The sequence below is a fragment of the Hypanus sabinus genome, chromosome 1 (genome assembly GCF_030144855.1).
Source record: "Hypanus sabinus isolate sHypSab1 chromosome 1, sHypSab1.hap1, whole genome shotgun sequence".
Classification (NCBI taxonomy): domain Eukaryota; kingdom Metazoa; phylum Chordata; class Chondrichthyes; order Myliobatiformes; family Dasyatidae; genus Hypanus; species Hypanus sabinus.
Window position 1 is genome coordinate 13,052,918 of NC_082706.1, and position 23,935 is coordinate 13,076,852.

At 41.4% G+C, this 23,935-nt stretch overlaps 1 protein-coding gene across 1 annotated transcript in view; it reads left to right on the forward strand.

The window, feature by feature from the left end:
* Positions 1-23,935, forward strand: part of LOC132391480 (MOB kinase activator 1A) — a 41,134-nt gene continuing 17,199 nt past the window's right edge. Inside the window, exons 1-3 of the mRNA XM_059964738.1 lie at positions 1-202; positions 15,428-15,594; positions 17,634-17,727. Coding sequence (XP_059820721.1) covers positions 189-202; positions 15,428-15,594; positions 17,634-17,727 — 275 coding nt within the window. The 5' untranslated portion in view covers positions 1-188. The remainder of the gene's footprint in view (positions 203-15,427; positions 15,595-17,633; positions 17,728-23,935) is intronic.

The following is a 23,935-nucleotide window of genomic DNA, read 5'->3' on the forward strand; positions in this document are numbered from 1 at the left end:
TCGCGAGATTCCGTGGCCTGTGGTGGGAGAGTTGGTTAAGTTTTTTTTTGTTTCTGACGGGGAGGTTTTGCAGTTGACGCTTAAAGCAGCTTTTGGTCTCCTTAAAGTGGTTCGGATTGGAATGTCTGTGCCAGATATATTTTAACCCGTCTTTTCTGGTGATTTTGAGTGGCACAAACTAGAAGAAAATGAGCTTCCTTTTGTAAGTATCTGTAGGCAGCTGTGACTCAGGCTGGCTCCTCCATTCTTCCTGTTCCGCTGCAGAACTGTGGTAACTTTGGGCCTGTATCTCTCTCTATCTCTTTCTCTTCTCGGGGCTTCTCTCTCCTTGCTGCCCTTAGTGAGGCTGCATCTCCTTCTGAGCGCCATACACCGGTTAATATCCTAATCTATTGCCGCATTTGTCCCTTTGTTGATTAAACACTGTTTTAACTGGTAAAACTGAACTGGACTTCCCTATTTAAAACAAAAAAACCTTGAGTTTTGGAGCTCTGTTCTACCTGATTCTAATTTCACTTCCCTTGACACCAATATTCATAGTTTGTTTTAATCGCAAATCTAAATTTATCTTTTAAGTTTTGAACTCTGATGTCTCTGGTCCCAGTTTCCACTTCTCATGTTCAACAAATATTACTGATACTCTTTTTTATGTCCAGAAAATACACTTTGATTTTGACTTTTGGTATTCTGATCCCAATTTCACTTCTCATGCTATTTACAGTTTGTTTTAAAGGGCGTTCGTTTAGCAATCTATGGTCGCAGTCTTATAGACAACAATTTGAAATGTATTTTGTTTCTATTTCAATTTTGGTGAAGATGGGACAGCTACTTAGGAAGTATCACGTTTGGTTTCTTCATTTATATTCTTATATTATGTGCATATTGGTGATGTGTTTGTTAAGAGTTCACCCCCAAAATAATGTGGCTTCCAGCTGCAAGTGTCCATTTCTGCTTCTTACTGTATTAATACACTTCAAAATAAGTTGCCTTGAGTTTCAATCATTGTTCTCTGCCATTTCTCCTTCCTGAAATTTACTTACTTTGACTTTGATGTCCTTTGCCTATTACTAATATTTTGTCTGTTTGCATTTTCCTGAGACCTCGGTACAGCATTCAGCCCATTGCCTCTGCTCCACCTTTCTATCGTGGCTGATTTATTATCCCTTTAAACCCCATTCTCCTGTGCCTACTCCCCATATCATTTGACATCCTTACTTGTCAAGGACCTCCACTTTAATTTCACCCCAGTGACTTGGCCTCCATAGCTGTCTGTGGCAATGATTTCCACAGATTCACCCCTTCCCAGTTGTGAGTAGGTGATATGTGTGGTTATAAAAATATTAAGTGCCTGGATTAGAGAGTCTGAATCATTAGGATAAGATGGACAAACTTGCATTGATTTCCCTGGAGCATCTGAAACTGAGAGGAGATCTAATACAATTTGAAAAATGAGAGAAATGGACAATCCAGAATCTTTACCTCAGGGTAGAAATGTCAAATGTCGGAGGACAATGATTTAAGATGAAGGGGACAAGCAGGGCAAGTTTTTTTTAAACACAGTGGTGGGTGTCTGGAACAGGCTGACGGATGCGAGTGGGCAGTGGTGTTCAAGAGGCTGATGAGCAGGTTGGAGGAATGTGAATCATATACAGGTTGATTTGGCATTGTGGTCGGCACAGACATTGTGGGCCGAAGGGCCTGTTCCGCACAGTTCTATGTTTGATGCTAATGAAGAGCAGATGATTCGCGTTCCTTAGAATTGTAAGTCCTAGCAAATATCTGTTAAAGTTTATAATAACAATTTTGAGATCCTGTTGAATCTAGAACTCAATTTTTTTTTGAATGTCAGAGTTTTGTTTAATGTATGTTTTTGTAGAGAAACACAACTGAGGTCTGTGGAAAATGGGCAGTCCACTTTGTCATGACGACTCCTGACGATGAGAAATGCCTGAAATAACAGGCATGTTTTGAAGAAAAATGGGATACCCACTTTAAAGATATTGTGCTTCTAAGCAGAGGATTACTTTTTCTGGTTTTGCAGAATGCTGTAGCCAGCAGTTAACCCAGTTCAGATGAAGTCTCTTAAGCTGTAGTCTGCTGTCCTGTGGTTGAAGTTCATGCTTGACTATTTTTAAGCGAAGAGGATGTCCATGTGTGTATAACGACCACAGGGTTTTGGCAAACAGGAGATGAAGATGGTGGTGATATACACAATCAGTGACCACTGAGAGTATGTTCATGGTCTTCTGTTGTAGCCCATCCACTTCAAGGTTCGATGTGTTGTGCATTCAGAGATGCTCTTCTGCACACTGTTGTAATACGTGGTTATATGAGTTATAGTCGCCATCCTGTCAGCTTGCACCAGTCTGGCCATTCTCTGACTTCTCTCATTGATGAGATGTCTTCGCTCACAGATCTGCTGTTCATTGGATGTTGTTTTTTGCACCAGTCTCTGTAAACTTTGGACTTGTGTGTAGAAAATCCCACAAGAGCAGCACTTTCTGGGGTTCTTAAAATGGCATCTTCCTTCACATCAGTTGCAATGTATTTGGACAAAAAATAGTGAGGTAGTGTTCATGTGTTTGAATTTTAATATATATTTTTATTGCAGGCCCTTCGAGCCATGCCACTCATCAATCCCAGATTTAACCCAACCCAATCATGGGATAATTTGCAATGACCAATGACCTACGGTCCTTGGGCTGTGGGAGGAGACCTACGCAGTCATGGGGTACAAACTCCTCACAGACAGTGGTGGGAATTGAACGCAGGCCACTGTAAAATGTTGTGCTGCCCATGGTCTGTTCTGAAATCTGATGGCGGAGGGAAAGAAGCTATTCCGAAATGTTGAGTGTTTGTCTTCAGGGACCTACTTCTCTCTGATGGTAGAAATGAGAAGAACACGTGTCACAATTGGTTAGAGTCCTTAATGATGGATGCCACCTATTTGAGGAATTGTCTTTTGAAAGTTTTCTCAGTGGTAGGGAGTCTAGTGCCGAAGATGGAAGATACTCAAGAATAATTGGATGGAGGTGATTTTCTGGAGAGCTGCAGTAGGAATTTGATATTGTTCACTTGTCAGTAAAAATCACCATTCCACTTCTGATCATTGATGATACTTTGGTTACCCTGAAGAAATGTTCTGAAGCAGAGACCCCCAACCCACCACAACAACCTTACTTCTACAAAGCATTTCAGTAACCAGTAAAGATTTTTTTCATAATTCTTTTTAACAAGGGCTCCCTGGTGGCACATTTGATATCAGGGACAGTGTAATAAGTTTAAGTTACTCAGGTTGTTAGGGTTAAGTTGCTTGTGTTTTGAACATAATGTTTAATTTGCACTACATTCTAACTGATTTCAGGCATTTCAATTAATAAATGAAGTCAATATAGGGAGAGACTCTTGTTATTGAAATTCTTTAAACTATGCTGGGAATAATTAGTTATGTTCAGAGGACCTATCATTCACATCAACTTCAGGACTGACTAATTTACTGTCTCTGTTTTTCCTGTGTGTGTTGCTTTGATTTCCGGCATCTGCAGATTTTCTCGTCATCGTTTCTGTTTGGCTTTCTGGGTTGGGAATGAGATTTTATTTTCATTTTCCACGGCACATCATACATTATTTGTGTGTTCAGGAGTTACTGGAGAGCAGGAACAGGACCCTGCTGTAGTCGGTTTCTTTTTCTGAGTTCTGATGGCCCCCTTCCACTGCTGCCTGTCTGAACTTGTACTCATTCCAAGCCGCTTCATCGACTCAGTTCATTCTTGCTAAAGGGGTGTTATTTGGTGAATGATGTGGATTCAGCCTAATCCTATTCTTTCTAGGCTGTTCATAGTAAGGGTTTCCAGACTGGGGTCCACAGACCCCTCGGTTAATGGTAGGGCTGCATGGCATTTTAAACAAGGCTGAGAGCCCCTGCTCTATGGATTTCTCCTGTGCATTGGTGGCCCTACTTGTGCTCTTTGCCTGCTCTCACCCTGTCTCCAAGCTGTAAGAAAATTGCTTCCAACCTCCAGCATTTCTTTTTTTCCTATTGTCTATACCTGGTTATTAATCAAATTAACTGTGAGTCTCGAGACAGTCTCTTTGACTGGTTTGCCCTTTTAGTTTTCCAGTAAAGATTCTGGTTTCTTCGTCTCAGGCACATCAATATGCCATAAATGCTGATTCTCTACTGGTAGTTGTGCATACTCAGTGGCCACTTTATTAGGTACAATAGAGGAACCCAGTGTGGTCTTCAGTTACAGTAACCAATCTGCTTTGAGGTTTGACTTGCTGTGTATTCAAGGACACTCTTCTGCACACCACTGTTTGTAATGCATGGTTATTTGACTTACTGTTGCCTTCCTGTCAGTTTGAACCTATCTGGCCATTCTCCTGACCCCTCTCATGTGTTTTTGCCCACAGAACTGCTGCTCACTGGATGTTTTTTTTCTCGCACCATTCTCTGTAATCTTTAGAAACTTGTGTGTGAAAGTTCAAGGACGTCAGTTTCTAAGATGTTCAAAACCACCCTGTCTGTCATCAACATTCATTCCATTGTCAAAATCACTTAGATCACACTTCTTCCCTATTCTGATGTTTGGTCTGAACAATAACTGAACCTCTGGACTATGTCTGCTTGCTTTTATGCGTTGGATTGCTACCACATGAACGGCTAATTAGATATTTGCATTAACAAGCAGTTGTACCTAATAAAGTGAACACTGAGTGTCCCTTACTCTTTGCTCAACTTGTCTGAGTCTGAGTGGACTATAGCTCTTGTCCATTTTCTTCCTCTTCAGAACAAATTGATTTGTCTTTGCTTTCCATCCCCACTGCACTCTGCTGTTTTGCTTCCTCTAGCATGGTGCTTGGTGAGCTGTTTTACCCTTTGCCCTTCCTTTTCCATTCTTTAAAGGTGATTATTTCCCTTGATCTCTGCTTCCATTGAAGTCTTCTGTTCCTGGGCATCATTGTATACTAGGAAAGGGGCTGTGAAACACATCCCTTACCACTTGCCTTTCTACTGTCCAAGGTGCCTAACTTTTCTCCCCGGCAGTGGGGGGGTGGGGGGGGGGGGGGAAACAGTCATTTATTTGCACTACTTTCACTTTGTGTCCAATATTTGCTGATCACAATGCTTTCTTCACGTTTGAGATTGTGGAACCGCTCCATTGACTTGTACAGTAAGTGTGACTGAAGGTTCTGTTATCTGTGACTTTTAATTCTACATGTATCCATTAAAACCTATCGTCAGCAGTTTTTTACTTGCACCTTCTTGTAGATTAGGGTTTCCAACCTGGGATCCGTGGGTCCCTCGGTTAATGTAGGGGTCCATGGCGTTTTTAAAAGTTGGAAACCCCCTGCTGTAGATCTATCCTCACATTCCTTGCCTCAGTACTATCCAGTTCCACATTGAACATTGTACCTCTTGTTGTTGATTTATTTAGAGCAGGGTTCCCAACATATTTTATGCCATGGACCAATACCATTAATCGAGGGGGTCCTTGGATCACAGGTTGAGAACCCCTGATTTGGAGATGCAGCACAGTAACATGCCCACCTTGCCCTGTTCTGCTTACGTAACCGATTAACCACTAACCTGCACAAAATGCTAGTGTAACACAGCAGGCCAGGCAGCATCTATCGGGAGGAGCGCTGTCGACATTTTGGGCTGAGACCCTTCGTCAGGACTGCACCAGCATTTTGTGTCTGTTGTTTGAATTTCCAGCTTCTGCAGATTTCCTCATGTAACCACTAAGCTGAATGTCTTTGGCCCATGGGAGGAAATGGGAGCACCCTGAGGAAACCCTTGCAATCACGAGCAGTATGTATAAATTCCTCACTGACAGTGTGGAATTAATCTTGAGTCACTGGCATTGCAGCCTTCATTCTAAACATGCCACACAAAATTAAAGTGTGTGACATCTCTCTTCTGTTTCTTCAGTCTTTGTACGAGGGGTGATTGATAAGTTTGTGGCCTAGGGTAGAAAGAGTCAATTTTAGAAAACCTAGCACATTTATTTTTCAACACAGTCCACTCCTACATTTACACAGTTAGTCCAGCGGTCGTGGAGCATATGGATCTTGGACCTCCAGAAAGTGTCCACAGCAGGGTTGATTGATAAGTTTGTGGCCTAAGAGTTGTACAGCTCTCGTTACATGCACGCGCAGTTCAACTCTTTGAGTAATTAAACTGAAAGTTTGAACTTAATAACTCATCTTCTACCTTAGGCCACGAACTTATCGATCACCCCTGCTGTGGACACTTTCTGGAAGTCCAAGATCCGTATGCTCCACGACCGCTGGACTAAGTGTGTAAAATGTAGAAGTGGACTATGTTGAAAAATAAATGTGCTAGGTTTTCTGAGTTTGACTCTTCCTAGTGTAGGTCACAAACTTATCAATCACCCCTCGTATCTGTTTGAATCCAGTTAAATCTCTAACTTTTCCCAATTCTGTTGAAAGTGTATCAACTGATCTATGAATTCCTGGCTTTTAATTCCAAGTTCTCAGCATCTCTAGCACTGAATTCTCTACTTTTCCCTCTTCTTACTTGCACCAATTACCTAGCCCCAATTGCCATTAGAAAATTCATTACTTAGTTGCCTTTTGCATTATTTTTAATCTTACACATTTAGCAAAGGAAGGGCTATAATAGGAAAATGATGATGGCATCACTCTTGCAAGCTTCTTTCTCTGCAAACAAACTTGCTGTGTATCCTCCTGTAGTCCTTGGTTGTTTCTTCATTACAGTTGATTTGCAAGAATTGTTCTGCAGTTCCTGCTTCTTCCAGGCCTTTAAGCGACAAAGTTTAATGTAATTTGAGGGGCCAACTGAAGACAGTTGTAAAGTTTACGTCATCCATTTTATAAAACATAGAACAATTGGTCACATGGGTGTGATTGGGTGGTGCAGAACGGAAGGGCTTGTTACCATGCTATATCTCTAAATAAATAAATAGAGGTTGTGCTGACCTTTTAATCTAAGATCAATCTAACCCTTCCCTCTACATAAACAGAAAAATCTAAGATTATTTATTTAGAGATTCAGCATGTTAACAGGCTCGTACATCCTGCACTGCCCAATTATGTCCTTATGACTAATGATTTTGTGTTCTGTGAAATGGATGATCAAGCTGTCAACAGATGGGGTCTCAAGTTGCATTAGAATACATAACTCTGTTTTATTTATCATTCACGTGCTTCAGAGTTTCCTAAATGCCCCGGTGTGTCCATCTCTGCCACCACCCCTGGCAACGTGTTCCACACACCCATCACTGTTTTTTTTAAAGAAAATGTGCCTCCGACATCTTATTCCCCCCCCCCACCCCATTATTTCCTCCAAGCACCTTTAAAATTGTGCTTTAGTGGATTTGCAGAGTGGTATGTTGCTGCCTATATCAGCAAGTCGTATAAGGGTTGTCGAACTGCATCTATTGAAAGTTTTTTTTCACTCCTGCTTTTTGAAAATGCTATTATTTTTAATCAAGTTTTAAAATGGCTTTCGTAGCGCAATCTACGCACAATTGTAGCAGTACTGCTTATTACATGATGCCACCATCATTAAATATGGTTTGTAGCCTTGTATCGTCATGAATCTTCTGGCACATTTCTTAAACAAAGCATTCTTTTTCTAACAAGTTTGCATAGTGTTAAGGTTTGTCCTGCTGAAGGCCAAGACTCGGAGCTCAACAAGCCACGTGAACGGAACCAGTGAGGATAAAAAAAGACACTATTATCGAAGCCCTTTTCTGAAGTGGTGTTCAACTTAATAAATCTCAGTGCAATTTCTGGCTCACGGCAGAAGTATTGGATGTCTTGTCTTCAGTTTCTGATACTTTGGGTAGCAATTCTAACTATAATTAAAGCTAGGGTGGTGTGGCAGGTAGTGCTGCTGACTATGTACTGTCTGTGATTGTGTGATATCCCACCACTACAGGGGCTGTGGTTTCTATCTTTGTCCCACAGACACAGGTTAAATGACTACTGTAAATTGCCCCTAGTGTGAGCAAGTGACAAAACAAAGAGTTGATGGTCATGGGAGGGGAGATTAATTGTAAGGCAACAGGGAGCTGGGAATGGAACTAATGCGATTGCATTGCTAGAAGCTGATATGGATCCAGTGGGCAGAACAGCCTCCCACAGTGACATAAGTCAATATTTTAAATGCACTGTGAAGAATTATGAAAGACGTATTGTTCAAGAACCTCAAACTCAAAAGTAATATTTATTATCAAAGTGCATATATATCACTATATACTACCTTGATATTCATTTTTTTGTAGGCATTAACAGTAGAACAAAAATACAATAGAATCAATGAAAAACTACACACACAACCAATATGCAAAATGAAACAATGTGCAAATACACAAAAAAAAAACTGGGAACAAGTGTTGTATGGTCCTTGAAAGTAAGTCCATGGGTTGTGGTGAGTGAAGTGTAATAACTGTACTTGAACCTGGTGGTGTGGGACCTAAAGTCCCTGTACCTCAGGTGTTCTTAGTCTTTTTATGCAATGGACCAATGCCATTAAGAATGTGGTCTGTGGACTCCCAAGTTGGGGCTCCTGCTATACTTTCTTCCTGATGACAGCAGTGAGAAGACCCTGGATGGTGGTTTCTTGATGATGGGAGCTGTTTTCTTTGTGGCAGAACTCCTTGTAGTTAAGCTCAATGGTGGTTTCTTTTTTATACTAATTTATGAACTTTAATAATTTTTCATTATACTTTTGAGTGATCTAAAATAACGAGTTGTAAAGCCAAATCTTTTCAGGGTAAAAAAAAACTTTTAATTGAAAGCTCAAAGGCTTAGGAAATCACATATACTGATAGAGGTGCCCTTAAGACCCAGGACTGTTTTGCTTTGATTATAAGCCTGCTGTAGCTGGTGTCTGTCACAGTGCATCCATAAGCACTGATCACAGATTGTACACCTGCCTTCTTGAAGGGTTGGGGATGGTGAGGACTAACTGAATCTCATTTGCACCTACTCCAGGAAGCATTAAAAATGGAGGTGGATAAGTACTTAATAATCAGGAGATGGAATGGTATAGAGAAATTTCCCAGAAGGTGTTGATGCCAGCATAGATTAGACAAGATCTAATGTTCCTCTGTTCTTGTTATTTGTGCGAGGGACCACAAGACTGGGAATCATAGAGCACTACAGCATAAAACCAGACCTTTGGCCCATGTAATCAGTGCTGAACTATATTCTGCCTCGTTCTATCAATGTGTACCTAGATCAAAGCCTCCTTCCCATCCAAGTACTTATCCGAACGTCTCTTAAACGTTGCATCAAACCGGGGTATCCACCACCACTTCTGGCAGCTTGTTCCACACTCTAGTTGAAGCTCCTCCTCATGTTTCCCTTAAACATTTCGCCTTTAACCCATAACCTCTAGTGCTAGTCTCACCCAGCCTCAGTAAAAAAAAAGCCTTAAAGTCAATAGAGATTTTTTTAAAAAATCTGAGCAGGCCAATTTGCCTTTTGAGCCTCCTCTGCCATTCATAGCAGATCTTAAACCTCAGTACTATTTTCACCAACAGCATCCGTAGCCCATGAGGTAGAGAATTCTAAGATTCATACCTACCAAGTGAAGAAATTTCTCTTCATCTCAGTCCTAAATGACTTCCTTATTATGAAATTGTTTCCACTAGTCCTGGACTCTTCTGCAAAGGAAACATCTCTGTCCCCAGTCTGTCAAGCATTATAAGAATTTTGTTTTGATAAGGTCTGTTCTCATTCTACCGAATTTTAAAGAACCTCAGCCCAGTATACTTGATCACATCTCATCCAGCAAACCCTGGAACCCAAGTTCCGCGAGGTTTCCTGGGTACTATATAGTCTGGGTGCTGTCCCACCGAGGCCCTGTACACTTTCAATGTCTTCCTTACTCCTGTATTCAAATCTTCTCATGATGGCAACATAGCTTTCACCTTGCCAATCACTTGCCCTACCTCCACCTTGGCCTTAAGTGACGTGTAAGGGCATATATGGTTAGTGTCTTTGAATGTTGTCCCAATTACTTGGTGTTCAAAACTCTTCTTTTCTGTTGTGTGCACTAAGGTCAATGACTTGTGTTTTTCCACCGTGTATTCCACCTGACATACCCTTACACAATCACCCAGCTTTTCCCTATTAACAAACTTGAAAAGCCCGTGTAATTTGTACACTTCAGCTAGATTATGGATGGTGAATAGTTTGAGCCCAAGCACTGATCATTGAAATATTCCACCCTTCCTACCTGAGCAAGTTACATTCATTCCCATTCTTTGCTTTCTGTCTGATAAGCATTTTCAGTTAATGGCTCTGTTATCCCCCATTTCATGCACTTTAAACTTTTTGACTAGCTTCTTCTCTGGGACTTTATGAAAAATTTCTGAAAATCTAAATACAACACATCCACTGGTTTTCCCCTTATCTATTCCACCAGTCATATCCCCATAGGTCCATTTGGTTAGTCAAATGCAAATTTCATTTTGACTTTGCTCATTGCAACTATTCTTACTGAGATGTTATAGATTATAGAAAACCGGACAGTACAGCACAGTTAGTTTTGATACAAAGATGAATGGAGGGGCAGATAAGCTGCAGAAGGAAAATTAGTAAGAGAAGTGGCACTGTTGGGAAGTGTATGGTCATGCACTTTGGTAGAAGAAATAAAAGCAGACTGTTTTCTAACCAGAGAGAGAATTCATCAATCTGAGATGATAAAAGACTTGGGAGCACTCATGCAGGGTTCCCTAAAGGTTACTTTGCAGAAAGTTGGTGGTGGTGGAGGCGAATAGCTTCTTGATTAGTCAGGACTTGAAAGGTTACAGGGAGAAAAGGAAGGAGAATGGGGTTGAGAGAGTGGTGGATCAGTCATGATGAAATGGTGTAGCAGACTTGATGGGCCAAATGGCCTGATTCTGCTCCTATGTCTAATCATCTTGTACAGGCCTTTGACTCATGATGTTTTGCTGATCTTCTAATTGCTCTTAGAGTAGGTTTAATCTTTCCCTTCTACATTGCCCTCCATTTTTCTTTCATCCATGTGCCTATCCAAGAATCTCTTAAATCTACCTCATGCATCTGCCTCTACCACCACCCCAGCAGCAAGTTCCACAAAAATAAAGAAAGAAAAACCTACCTATGACATCCCACCCTCCCATACATTCCTCTAATCACCTTAAAATTATCCCCCCCCCACCCCCCTTGTATTAACAATTTCTGCTCTGGAATAAAATGTTATAGTATAATACAGACAAACTCATTGATGGCAAACATGTAGTCCACCTGAGCTAATCCTGTGTGGCCCATATTCTTTTATCCATCTAATGATCTAAATCTCTTTGATATGTTACTATTGTGCATGCTTCAACCACTTCCTATGGCAGTTTGTTCCATATCACACAGTCCTCTGTGAAGGAATTGCAACTCTGGTCCATTTTCAGTCTTCTCTCCCCTTCCCTCCCCCCCCCCCCCCCCACCACTTTAAACCTATTGAACTTTTGGTTCCCTTTCCCTCAATAAAAGGCAGTGTGACTGAATGCACATAGTCAGAGAACAATACATCATGGAAACAGGCCCTTCCTGTTCTGAACTTGTTTCCCTGTCCCTGGGGAGAAAATCTGTTTGCATTCACTCTCTCTGCCCCCTCACAATTTTATAAACCTCTATAAGGTCACCCTTGGTCTCCTACTGCACTCCAAGGAATAAAGTCCTAGCCTGCCCATCTCCCAATAACCCATGTCCTTGAGTCCTGCCAACATTTTTGTAAATATTCATGGCAGCGTTTTTCATCTTTCCTCTAACCGGGTGATCAAAACTGTAAAAGATGTTATGTTATTACACCCTTTGTTGTGGATTCCAACTTTTTGCCTACTTTGACTAGCTTAGAGCCTAGAACAATACAGCACAGGAACAGACCTTTCAGCCCACAAGGTCGTGCCAAACTAGCTAAAAAGTAAATCCAAAAATGAATCCCTCCTACCTACACAATGTCCATATCCCTCCATCTTCCTCATCCCTATTCCTATCTAAATGTCTCTTATAAGCCTCTAATGTATTTGCCTCTACCACTATAGCAGGCAGTACATTCCAGGTATCCACCAGTCAGTGTAAAAGAAACACACTTGCCTGTCACATTCCCTTTGAGCCTCTCACCTTCAATGCATGCCCTTTGGTATTAGACATTTCTACTCTGGAGGGGGAAAAGGATACTCCCTACTCTCTCTCATTGCTTCTCATAATCTTGTAAATCTCTTATCAGGTTTCCCTTCAGCCTTAAATGCCCCCTAAACCTTTTACTGCCTCTGTGTGTGCCTGTATCTCTTTTTCTTAAATAGTGGGGTTATAATTATCACTTTCCATTTCTAAGGAACATATTATGAAATCTACAGAACTTTGGAAGATAATAACCAGAACATCGACTAAGTCAAAAGCCATTCCTTTCAAAACTTTGGGATGTAAACTATAGGGACCTTTGGCTAGAGTTAGAATTTCTAGGGATTACAGTTTGGGTCATTTCTTAATTCCGCCAGTTTCTCATACTTGCCAGGCCCTTAATCGTAGACCTCTGAGGACTGACATAAAATTTTATTTCCTCAAAGTGGTCTTCATTTGATCTCGCTAATCTCTTGCTTTTTGTGTAAAGTTTTCAGTCTGCTTTTATACTTTTTGCCACTATTTTGTCTTTTATCAATTTTTTTGTTCTTTTCTCGATTCTAAAATATTCCCATTCATCAACCGTGTTGTGTTTTTTTTAGCAATTTAAAACACTGGTTTTAAAGTGTGGCATGTGGCCAAGTGGTTAAGGCATTGGACTAGCGATCTAAAGGTCGTGAGTTCGAGCCCCAGCTGAGGCAGAGTGTTGTGTCCTTGAGCAAGGCACTTAACCACACATTGCTCCAGTCCACCTGGCTGAAAATGGGTACCGGCAGAATGCTAATACACTGGCGTCCTATTGGGGGGGGGGGGGGGGGCGGGGAGTCTTGTACTTTCAGTCGCTTCACGCCATGGAAACTGGCATAAGCATGGGCCTGGTGAGCCTATAAGGCTTGGGACAGACTTTAACTGGTTTTAATACTTTGAATTTCTTCATTTAGTCATTGATGAATTGTTTCTCCCATTTGTGTTTTTTTTTGTCTTTGTATATATATGTAAACAATTTTTGCATTGTTTCTTAAATGCCTGTCCACTATCGCACTTTCCAATGTATCTTGCCACTCAATTAGGGCCAAGGCGCTTCTCTTCCTTCATATTTGCCTTTGTTTATATTTGAACAGAATTTTTTAGAAGCTCCATTGAGAGTGTCCTGACAAATTGCATCCCCATCTGGTATGGGAGCAGCAGGGCATCGGACCAGAAGTCCCTACAAAGGACTGTGAGGATCATAGGGGTCTCCTTACCTTCCATCGGGGATATTTATCAGGAGTGCTGCTTATGCAGGACCCTTAGTATTATCAAGGTGCCTCCCTTCCATTCAGCATCTGCAGGAGAATCTGCACAAAAGCAAGAATGATCAGAATGGAAAACACTTTATTCCCTCAAGTCATCTATACCTTACAATATTCAATTTATGCTCTTTACTTTGTTTATGTGAAACTCACCTTTATCCTTGCTTTCCTCAGTTATTGTGTTTTATGTGTACTATTGTGCTCTTCACCCTGGTTCCGAGAAATGTCATTTGCCGGTATGTATACATGTATGTAATTCAATGACAATAAACTTGATTGTAGTGGAACCAGATGTATTCAAATTCTACCACCTCTTTTCACTGCGTGAGAGCAAACGTACAATGCTAGCACGTGAGTGCCATTACAAAGAAGTCAATGCAGTGCTTTTGCTTTGTTGGAAATTTGTGCAGATTTGCATGGCCTCCAAAATATTAGCAAACTTCTATAGATGCAGTGGAGAATATCCTGACTGGTTGCATCATGGTCTGGTCTAGAAATACCAATGCCCTGGAACAGAAAAGCTGACAAAGTAGTTGATAGCCCATTCCATCACTGATAAAGCCCCCTCCTCCAATAATGCACATCTACAAAGAGCACTGCCACAAAAAAGCAGCCAGCATCATCAAAGTCCCCCACTATACAGGCCATACTGTCTTCTCACTACTACCATCAGATAGAAGGTACATGACCTTGGGTCCCACACCAACAGGTTCAGGAACAGTTATTACCCTTCAAACATCAGGCTGCTGAACCATCATGGATAACCTCGCCTCAACCTCTGGACTGATACCACAACCTGTGGACTCCCAACTTACTATTATTATTTTGTTTGTATTAGCACAATTTGTCACTTTTGCACATTGGTGGTTTGTCTGTGTGTAGTTTATTATTGATTCTATTGTATTTCTTTGGTCTACCAATAATGCCTTCAAGAAAATGAATCTTGGGATAGTACATGGTGACACGCGTACTTTGATAATAAATTTACTTTGAATTTTGAAGGCTGCTTTCAATGAACCCTTTTTCAGAGTGCGAAATGAGATCTTTTTCCCTAGGGGTCAGAGATTGAGGTGGAGGATATTGTGAGTGTATGGGACTGGGGGTATATTCAACACGGTGGAGTTCAAAGAGGATGATGAAGTTCAGTTAAATTAAAGGAATAGGCTTCAAGCAGATATGTCTGGGTTTTTTTGCTCTCTGTTTTGAATGTGCTGTGTATGTTTTGCACCATGGCCCAAGAGGAACACTGTTTTGTTCAGCTGTGTTTGTGTATGGTTGAATTTGAACTTGAATTTGATTTGATCTGAATTTGAGGATGCTGGATTGGTGCTTGGTCGGGGGCAGTCTCCTATCAAATAAAGTAAACTGCAGAGGTATCAGAGCTATGAATATGCCTAGTGATTGTAGCTACTAGGAGCAATGTGGCCAAATGTTCCAGTATTGTAATGCACATGTGACTGATTCTGAGAAGGCCTTGTTGATGGCTATCTTGTGAATGGAAATACTGCATCAACTTTCCAGAGTTGCTGGCTTCCTCCTGAAAGTGGTTGCAATTACACAACCCTCTAGAACAGGGGTTCCCAAACTTTGTTTTAAATGCTGTGGACCACACTGTTAACCCAGGGATCCCAGGTTGGGAACTTCTTCTCTAGAAACATAAGATTCTGCCAATGCTGGGAATCTAGACTAACACACACAGAATGCCAGAGGAACTCGGCAGGTCAGGCAACATCTATGGAGAGGAATAAAGAGCCAAATTTTCGGGGTGAGATCCTTCATCGGGACTGAAACGTCAACTCTTTATTTCTCTCCATAGATGCTGTCCTACCCTGGTGAGTTCCGGCAGTATTTTCTGTGTATTGCCCTCTAGCAACAAGTATTTTAACACATTTTTCACTGTTTCCAAGTCCTTCACTCTTTCCTTCTGCTTCCCATTGGGCAACTGTCCTATCCATCTCCTGCATCAGGAATAACTTGTTCCAATTTCATTTCAGTGGGAATCGAAGTAATAGAACTTTCAAACCGAAAAAGAACATTCCAGAAGGTTCTCACCAGTATGAGTTGCTAAAGCATGCCGAAGCAACCCTGGGCAGTGGTAATCTTCGGCAAGCTGTTATGTTACCAGAAGGCGAGGATCTTAATGAATGGATTGCTGTCAATAGTAAGTTTGGCATGTTTGTATTTTTTTTCTGTCTCCAACTCATCTACAGTAACATTACCTAGCTTGTGTGCCTAATTCTTTTGTACAGTAGTATATGTAACTGTACCATTGCAGATTATCTTCTCAGCTGCCAAGGCCCTAAGCTTTGGAATACTCTGCTGCCTGTACAATATTTAATGATATTGTCATGTTGGAGGCAATTACAAGGCTACAGGAGAATGGGACTGATGGGATTGTTCTGCTGGAAGCTGGTATGGATCCAGTGGGCAGAATGGCCTCCAGTGCCATAAGTTAAGATTGCAAATACAGTCTGAAGAAATGTGAACAAACTTTCTACATTATGAACTTTAATATTTTTTTGGCTTGTTATTGAGTGTGCCCCAAATTACGAGTTGAAAACCCAGCTCTTTCCAGGATTATTTTTTTATATATATAAGTGTTTGGTTATTTGAAACATTGTGGGCTTAACGGGTTCACCTTTGCTGAGAGAGTGGTTTAAAGACCCAGGACTGGTATGCTTTGATTGTAGGCCTGATATAGCTCTGGAATACTGTGCTGCCTGTACAGTATAACATTTCCTAAATGTGGACTGAGTGCCCAATGATTGATTAAGTATTCCTGATCAATTCTGGGGCAAATTCTGGATACAGTGTTTTAAAGACACTTGTACTTGTTTTCCTGGAAGAGCCCTTCTGCCCATCTTGTCCATGCAGACCATCTGTACTAAACACATTTACCACCATTTACTTGATCCATGGCCTTCTCTCCCAGCTTTCTGGGTAGCTTTGATTTTTTTTTCTCTCTGTTGAGTGTTTGTACAACTTGTATTGAAATGTCTTGTTGAAACAAAGTGGAATATGGTTCTATCTTAAACTGAGCTTCCAAATTGTATTCCTTTTGGGCTTGTATCACTGAAAGCACCAAAAGTGTTACAGAAATGAGTGTTTTTCTTTTTCCCCCTGCGTTTTTGAGGGATTGGAGGGGGTGTAGAGGAGATTTGCCGGGATGCTGCCTGGTTTAGAGAATATGGATTATGATCAGAGATTAAGGGAGTTAGGGCTTTACTCTTTGGAAAGAAGGAGGATGAGAGGAGACATGATAGAGGTGTACAAGATATTAAGAGGAATAGACAGAGTGGACAGCCAGTGCCTCTTCCCCAGGGCACCACTGCTCGGTACAAGAGGACATGGCCTTAAGGTAAGGGAGGGAAGTTCAAGGGGGATATTAGAGGAGGGTTTTTTGCTCAGAGAATGGTTCGTGTGTGTAATGCACTGCCTGAGTCAGTGGAGGAGGCAGATACACTAGTGAAGTTTAAGAGACTACTAGACAGGTATATGGAGGAATTTAGGGTGGGGGTTGTATGGGAGGCAGGGTTTGGGGGTCGGTGTGGCATTGTGGGCCGAAGGGCCTGTGGTTCTTTGTTCCCTTCCCCTTTGCTCCTCTGCCCGATGGTACAATAGTGTAGTAGTTAGCACTTTTCAACACCAGCAATTGGAAGGTTTGCGTTCAATTCCTGCTACTGTCTGTAAGGAGTTCGTACATTCTCCCTGTGATTGCGTTTCTTTCCTCCAGATGCTCTGGTTTTCTCCCACATCGCACAGAGATACGGGTCAGAGTTGGTAGGTTGTGGGCATTCTATGTTGGTGCTGGATGAATGGCAACACTTGTGGCTTCCCCCAATATCAATGATCCAAACAGTTGATTTCACTGTATGCTTCAATGTACAAGTGACAAATAAAGTTAATTTTATCTTAATTTATAAAGCTAATCTTTCACTTTCATTCTCCCACAAAATAAAATACTGAATTATTTTGAAAGTATAAAATTGACATGTCTTGGTATTAAATGGTTAGTTTGCCAAACATGAGATTTAATTTTGGTGTTTAGATCCTTGTTACTTTAGGTAAAGTTTTATAACAACATGGGGAGCAGTTCCTGTGGTTGTTTTAAGCTGGAGGCTGCTGTTAACAGTACATTTCAAATATTAGTTTAGTGACCTGAGGGTTAGTCATAGAAATGACATTGTTATTTCTTTTCAGCTGTGGACTTCTTCAACCAAATCAACATGTTATATGGAACAATAACAGAGTTTTGTACGGAGCAAAGCTGCGCTGTTATGTCAGCAGGACCAAGGTAGGCTGAAATGCTGTATATTTTACTATAAAAATTTTTATGAAGTTGCTGAATGACAAGACAAATGACCTAATGGGGAAATATTAAAAGTTGAAAGTAAATTTATTATCAAGACACATAGTATACGTTACCTTGAGAATCATTTTCTTGAAGTTTTTACAGAAAAAAAGAGATAAATGTTCGAAGTACGTTTATTATCAAAGTATGTATACTATATACATCCTTGAGATTCATCTCTTTACAATAGAAACTATTTTAAACACACAATGAGCAGGGGTAAAAAAGCAAGTCATGCAAACAATAAAAGTACGCAAATAACATTCAGTACTGAAGTTTACGAAAGTGAGTCCGCAACCACTACGTCAGTTATCACTGTAGCCGATTCAGGAGCCCATTAATTGCAGGCCACAGCCTCAGTTCAGCGCAGACAAATAAACCTTGTGGAGCAGTGAGCTGAAAATCAGCCTATCTCTCGCCTCCGGCCCCAACACCCTGACCTTCTCAATCTGGCCCAGCGTTTAAATTGGCCAAAGCTCGGGTCCTTTCTTGCTCTTAGTCTCGGGCCCTGCTGCTTTGATATGCCCTTGGGCCTAGGGCCTGCTGCCTCAATTTGGCCAGTATCTGAACTTTTCAATTCAGCCTGGTGCTTAAATCAGTCAAACCTCAAATTTTTTTCCTCTAACTCGGGCATCGGTTCTACTGCATCGAATTGCCTCCGAGTGCACTCCAACAATGGTCAGGCATTGGCTTATTCCCCTGCTGTCTCAATTCAGACCGTACATGCTATGCTACAACTGTCCTGCACCTTTGAGATTTCAGCTCACACCACAGAAATGCCAGGTCATACAGGCAGTTCAAAAGTTTAACTCCAGAAGGGTAGTTACAGGCAATTGATTGCAGTGATCAAAGTTCTATAGAGTCTGTGGAAAAACCACATAAAAGACTGGCAAGCCAATGTGCAAAAGAAACCAAATTGAGCAAGTTAAAAGAAAAATAATTAAAACTGAGAACATGAGTTGTCAGAGTCAAGTGATTCTGTAGGTTGTAGAATCAGTTCAGAGTTGTGGTCAGTGAAGTTGTCCACACTGAAGAGCCTGAGGGTTGAAGGGTAATGTGTATTCCTGAATCTGGTGTGTGGGACTTCAGGCTTTTGTAGCTCCTAACCAACAGTAGCAAGAAGAAAGCATGTACTGGATGATGGGAATCTTTGATCAATGCTACTTTCTTGTGGCAGTGTTCCATGTAAATATACTCAGTGCTGGGGAGTTTTGCATTGATGGACTGGGTTGTATCTATCACTTTCAGTAGTCTTTTCCAGTCCTGGGCATTGGTGCTTCCATGCCAGGCTGTGATGCAACCAGTTAAGATGCTGTGCAACTATCGAGTTGGCATGCCAAATTGAGTTTGCAGTAAATGTTTTCCAGGAGTCAATGTAGTATAATTTCACTTGATGTTTGGTATGAGGGATTGAACTGTGAGGAATGTTAGTGTCATTGTTCTAAACTTGAGGAAATGTAGACCAGTAAGCAATTTTATGGAAGCCTGGGGGATTTTGAATGCGGTGATGGGATGTGTGCAGAAAGCAACACACACGATGTTGGGTGAACTTGGCAAGCCGAGCAGCATCTATGGAAAAGAGGATGGTCGACACTTCAGGCCAAGACCCTTTCGCAGGAGGAAAAGAAATGAGGAGTCAGAGTTAGGAGGTGGAGGGAGGGGAGGGAGAAACACAAGGTGATTGGTGAAACTGGTAAGGGGGAAGGGTAAAGAGTTGGGATGTTGACTGGTGAAAGACATACAGTTCTGGAGAACAGAAAGCCATGGAAGAAAGAAAAGGGAGGAGGAGCACCAGAGGGAGGCGGTGGGCAGGAAAGGAGTTAAAGGGAGTGGGGAATGGTCAAGAGGGAGGGGGCATTATTGGAATTTTAAGAAATTGGTGTTTGGCTGGAGAGTTCAGAGCTGAAAGGTCCTGATCTCCAGCTAAGAGGTTGGCCCTACAGATTGGGGCAGCACGGTAGCATAACCCTAATACAGTGCCATCAGCCCAGATTCATTTCCCAGTACTGTTTGTACGTCACCACATGGGTTTCCTTGGGGTGCTCTGGTTTCCTCCCACATTCCAAAGACACATGGGTCATCAGGTGTAATAGTGTGGCACAGGTTCATTGGGCAGGAAGGTCCTCTTACTGTGCAGTTTGTCTAACTATAAACAAAGCACCAAAAAGCAGAAAACTTTATTTAGAGAATTGTTTGGAGTTTACTGTTTGAGAGCTGTGGCTGCTGGATTTCTGAATAATAAAAAAAGGCAAAAATGAATACAATTCATTTTTTGTAGAAGTCATGGTGATCTTGAAGGTCTTGGATTAATTTGTTTGTTATTTGCAGTATCATATGATGTAAGTGATCATTGTCTTTCCATGACCATGATTTTTCTACGGAAGTGGTTTGCCATTGTCTCTTTCTGGGCAGTGTCTTTACAAGACAGGTGACCCCAGCCATTATCAATACTCTTGGTATCAGTGATCGCATAACCAGGACTTGTGATATGCACCAACTGCTCATACGACCATCCACCACCAGCTTCCATGGCTTCACATGACCCTGATCAGAGGTGGGGGGTTGTGCTAAGCAGGTGCTACACCTTGTAGGGTGACCTACAAGCTAGCAGAGGGAAGGAGTGCCTTGCACTTTGGTAGAAATGTATCCCTGCCCCACCACCTGGTCTAGGATTAGCCTCAATACAATATAGCTGAGTGACCTGCAAGTGTGCGCTCAGTAAACAGTTTATTAGATGCCACCTATCAATAGTAAAGTGACTACTGAATGGATGTTTGTGGTCTCCTGCTGCAGTAGTTCATACACTCGAAGGTTCGATGTGTAGTGCATTCAGAGATGCTCTTTTGCAAGCCACTGTTGTAACGTGGTTATTTTTGAGTTGCTGTTGGCTTCCTGTCAGCTTGAACCAGTCTAGCAATTTTCCTCTGACGTTTCTCATTTACAAAGCATTTTTATCCACAGAACTGCCTCTCACTGGATTTTTTTTTTGCCTTTGTCACCATTCTCTGTACACTCCAGAAACTGTGGATCTCCTGGGATTTTCATGCACAACAGTTTCTGAGACACCAACAATCAATCCACATTCAAAGTCACTTAGATCACATTTCTTCCTCATTCTGATTTTTAGTCTGAACAACTGAACCTCTTGACCATGTCTGCATGGTGTTATGCATTGGGTTGAAGCCACACAATTTGACTGACTAGATATTTGCATTAATGAGCAGGTGTACATGTGGCTGTTGACTCTATTTTCTCTTGTGCTCACAGATATCTGTAGGAAACCCACAATTAAATGTGGCTAGAAATTATTGAAACCTTAAAGATTGATATTTCATTAGTTTTGAAAGGCTATTTAAAAAGAAAGTGCTAGAAATGCTTAGCTGAATGAGTAGCAGTCATTGAGAGAGAAACAGAGTTAACGTTTCTGGTCAGTGATCCTTCAGCAGTTCTGAAATTCAGACACTTCACTGATGTTGCCTGACCTGTTGAGCATTCTTTACACTTTGCTCCACATTTCCAGCCTCTTCAGTTTCTTTTTTTTTGCTCTTTTATTCTGGTGCGTTTGTCATCAATGCATATAGGGCAGAAACTGCTTAGTGGTAATCAAGGGAGCTACTAACAAAGTTTATTCTTGCATCTGAACTGAATTTGGGGTAATAAACACTAAAATTCTAAAGTAAGGAGTATTTTCTACTTCAAACTTGATACTACAAGTTCCAATCCTAATTCAAAGTTCGAAGCCAATTTATTATCCATGTACTTGGTCATCCTGTGGTTCATTTTCTCACAGAGATGCTCAATAAATCTAATAACTATAATAGCACCAATGGAAGAATGTACCATAACCAGTGTGCAAGTACAAATAGAAATAATAGTAAATCAATAAGCAATAAATTATTCAGGACATGAGATGAAGAGTCCTTGAAAGTGAATTCATAGATTGTGGGGACAATGTAGTGATATGGCAGTGTAGCACCAGTATCCCCTTTTGGTTCAAGAGCCTGATGGTTGAGAGGTAGTAACTGTTCCTGAACCTGGTGGTGAGTCCTGAGGCTCCTGTACTACCTTCATGATGGCATCAGCGACAAGAGAACATGACTTAGTTGGGGGGGGTTTCCTAATGATGGATGCTGCTTTTCTGCAACAGTGTTCCATGTAGATATGCTCAATGGTGGGGAGGGTTTTGCCTGTGATGGACTGGGCCTTATCTATTACTTTTTGTAGGATTTTCAGTTCAAAGGCATTGGTGTTTTTCTAACAGGCTATAATGCAGTCAGTCACTATACTCTCCACCACATACTTATAGAAGTTTGTCAAAGTTTTAAATGTTATGCCAAATCTTTACAAACTCTTAAGGGAGTAGAGGCGCTGCTGTGCTTTCTTCATAATTGCACTGAAATAACTTATCCATGCTCTTTATCTTTTTTAAAAAAAAACTTTGTCACATTTACATCAAAATGTATAATTAAGTGCATTCACAAAGGAGAAAATCTGCAGATGCTGGAAATCCAAGCAACATGCAAAATACTGGAGGAACTCAGCAGGCCAGGCAGCAACTATGGAAAAGAGTCGACATTTCGATTAGAGACTGTTCATCAGGACTGGAGAGAAAAAGTTGGAGTCAGAGTTAAAAGTGCGTTATTGCTTGAGAGGTGCTGGGCGCATCCCCAGGTGTAGCCATGCTGCTGGTGCCAGTACATCATGCTCACGACTTACTAGCACTAACCTATACATCTTTTTGAAATGTGGGAGAAAACCCATGCGGTCACAGGAAGAACATACAAATTCCTTGCAGACAGCGGTGAAAATTGAATCCCAATCTTTTGATTGCTGCTGCTATATTAGTGTCCTGCTGAACACCATACTGCCATGCTCTATCCACTGAATCACACCAGTAACATTCACAATGGCACAAATAAAATGTCAGTGTACGTCTTTTGAATTGCTGCTGAGTTTCCCTGCATGTAGGGATAAATGTAACTAATTTGGGAACTTGCATGACCAGCTGTTTTAATTCTTGCTTTCGAATCAGTCTGAAACTATGGGTTCCACTGCTTTGTATGTGTGTGACATTCAACAGAAATAGGACAGCAGAGCAATTGGTAGTTTTGGGTCAATGTATTGATTTGTTTTCTCTTGCCAACTCTGCTCTCTTTCCCCTTGTACCAATCGTCAAACTGTATTCAATTGGATTACGGCACTTTGGTTGTTTCACAATATTCTTCCCTTATCCTGTTGCTTCTGTACGATCAAATACTTTGGGGCCTGAGGCATGGGAAGGCGTGCCTTTGGGTTGAGAGGGTCTGAGATCAAAAGAGATGTGCTGAGCAAGTTTGTTTTTTTTTACACAACTCCTGCAAGAGTGGGAGATTAGGGAGACTACAGGTGTCCCTGGTGACTTCACCTGTAGGAAGTCCACCCAGCTGAATGAGGCTCCTGACTAACCACGTGAAGGAGCTGGCCACACTTGCGATCTTCTGTGACACTGAGGGCATCATAGACAAGAGTTTTATTAAGGTGGTCACAATACCATACCATCCAAGTCATACTCTCTTCTTGCTGGTGTCATTAGGAAGGGCATATAGGAGCCTTGGGCTTCACACCACTACATTCAGGAGCAGTTATTACCCAAAAACCATTAGGCTCTTGAACCAACATTGATAACTTCACTCACCTCAGCTCTGAAATGAAGCTTTGGGGAGCATTCCAGTGAAGTTGGCCATGTGGATGAGTTTGAAAAAGGAAGCAGTAGAATGAATGGTTTCTGTAACAGAAGTTGAGGTATTTTTTTTAATAGAGGAGCATGTCTGGCTCAGTTGGTGGGGAGGATGTTTAAAGGAGGGGTTTTCTGCTTCATAATAAAATTGAGTTAGTTAAGTAGAAATGAAACAGGTGTACAGCAGGTAATACTGCTGCACCACTGCTCATCTCCTCACTAACTTTCAGTTCCCTTGTTCTGACCACCTCATTTTCACCGTGGATGTCCAGTGCCTATACTATGTTCCCAACCTGCAGTCCGCAAACCTCTCGGTTAGTGGTCAAGGTCCATGGCATACAAAAGGTTGAGAACCCCTACTATACACTTTATCTCCCATCGAGAAGGCCTTAAAGCTGCCCACTTCCTTCTCAATAAAAGAATCAACTAGTTTCT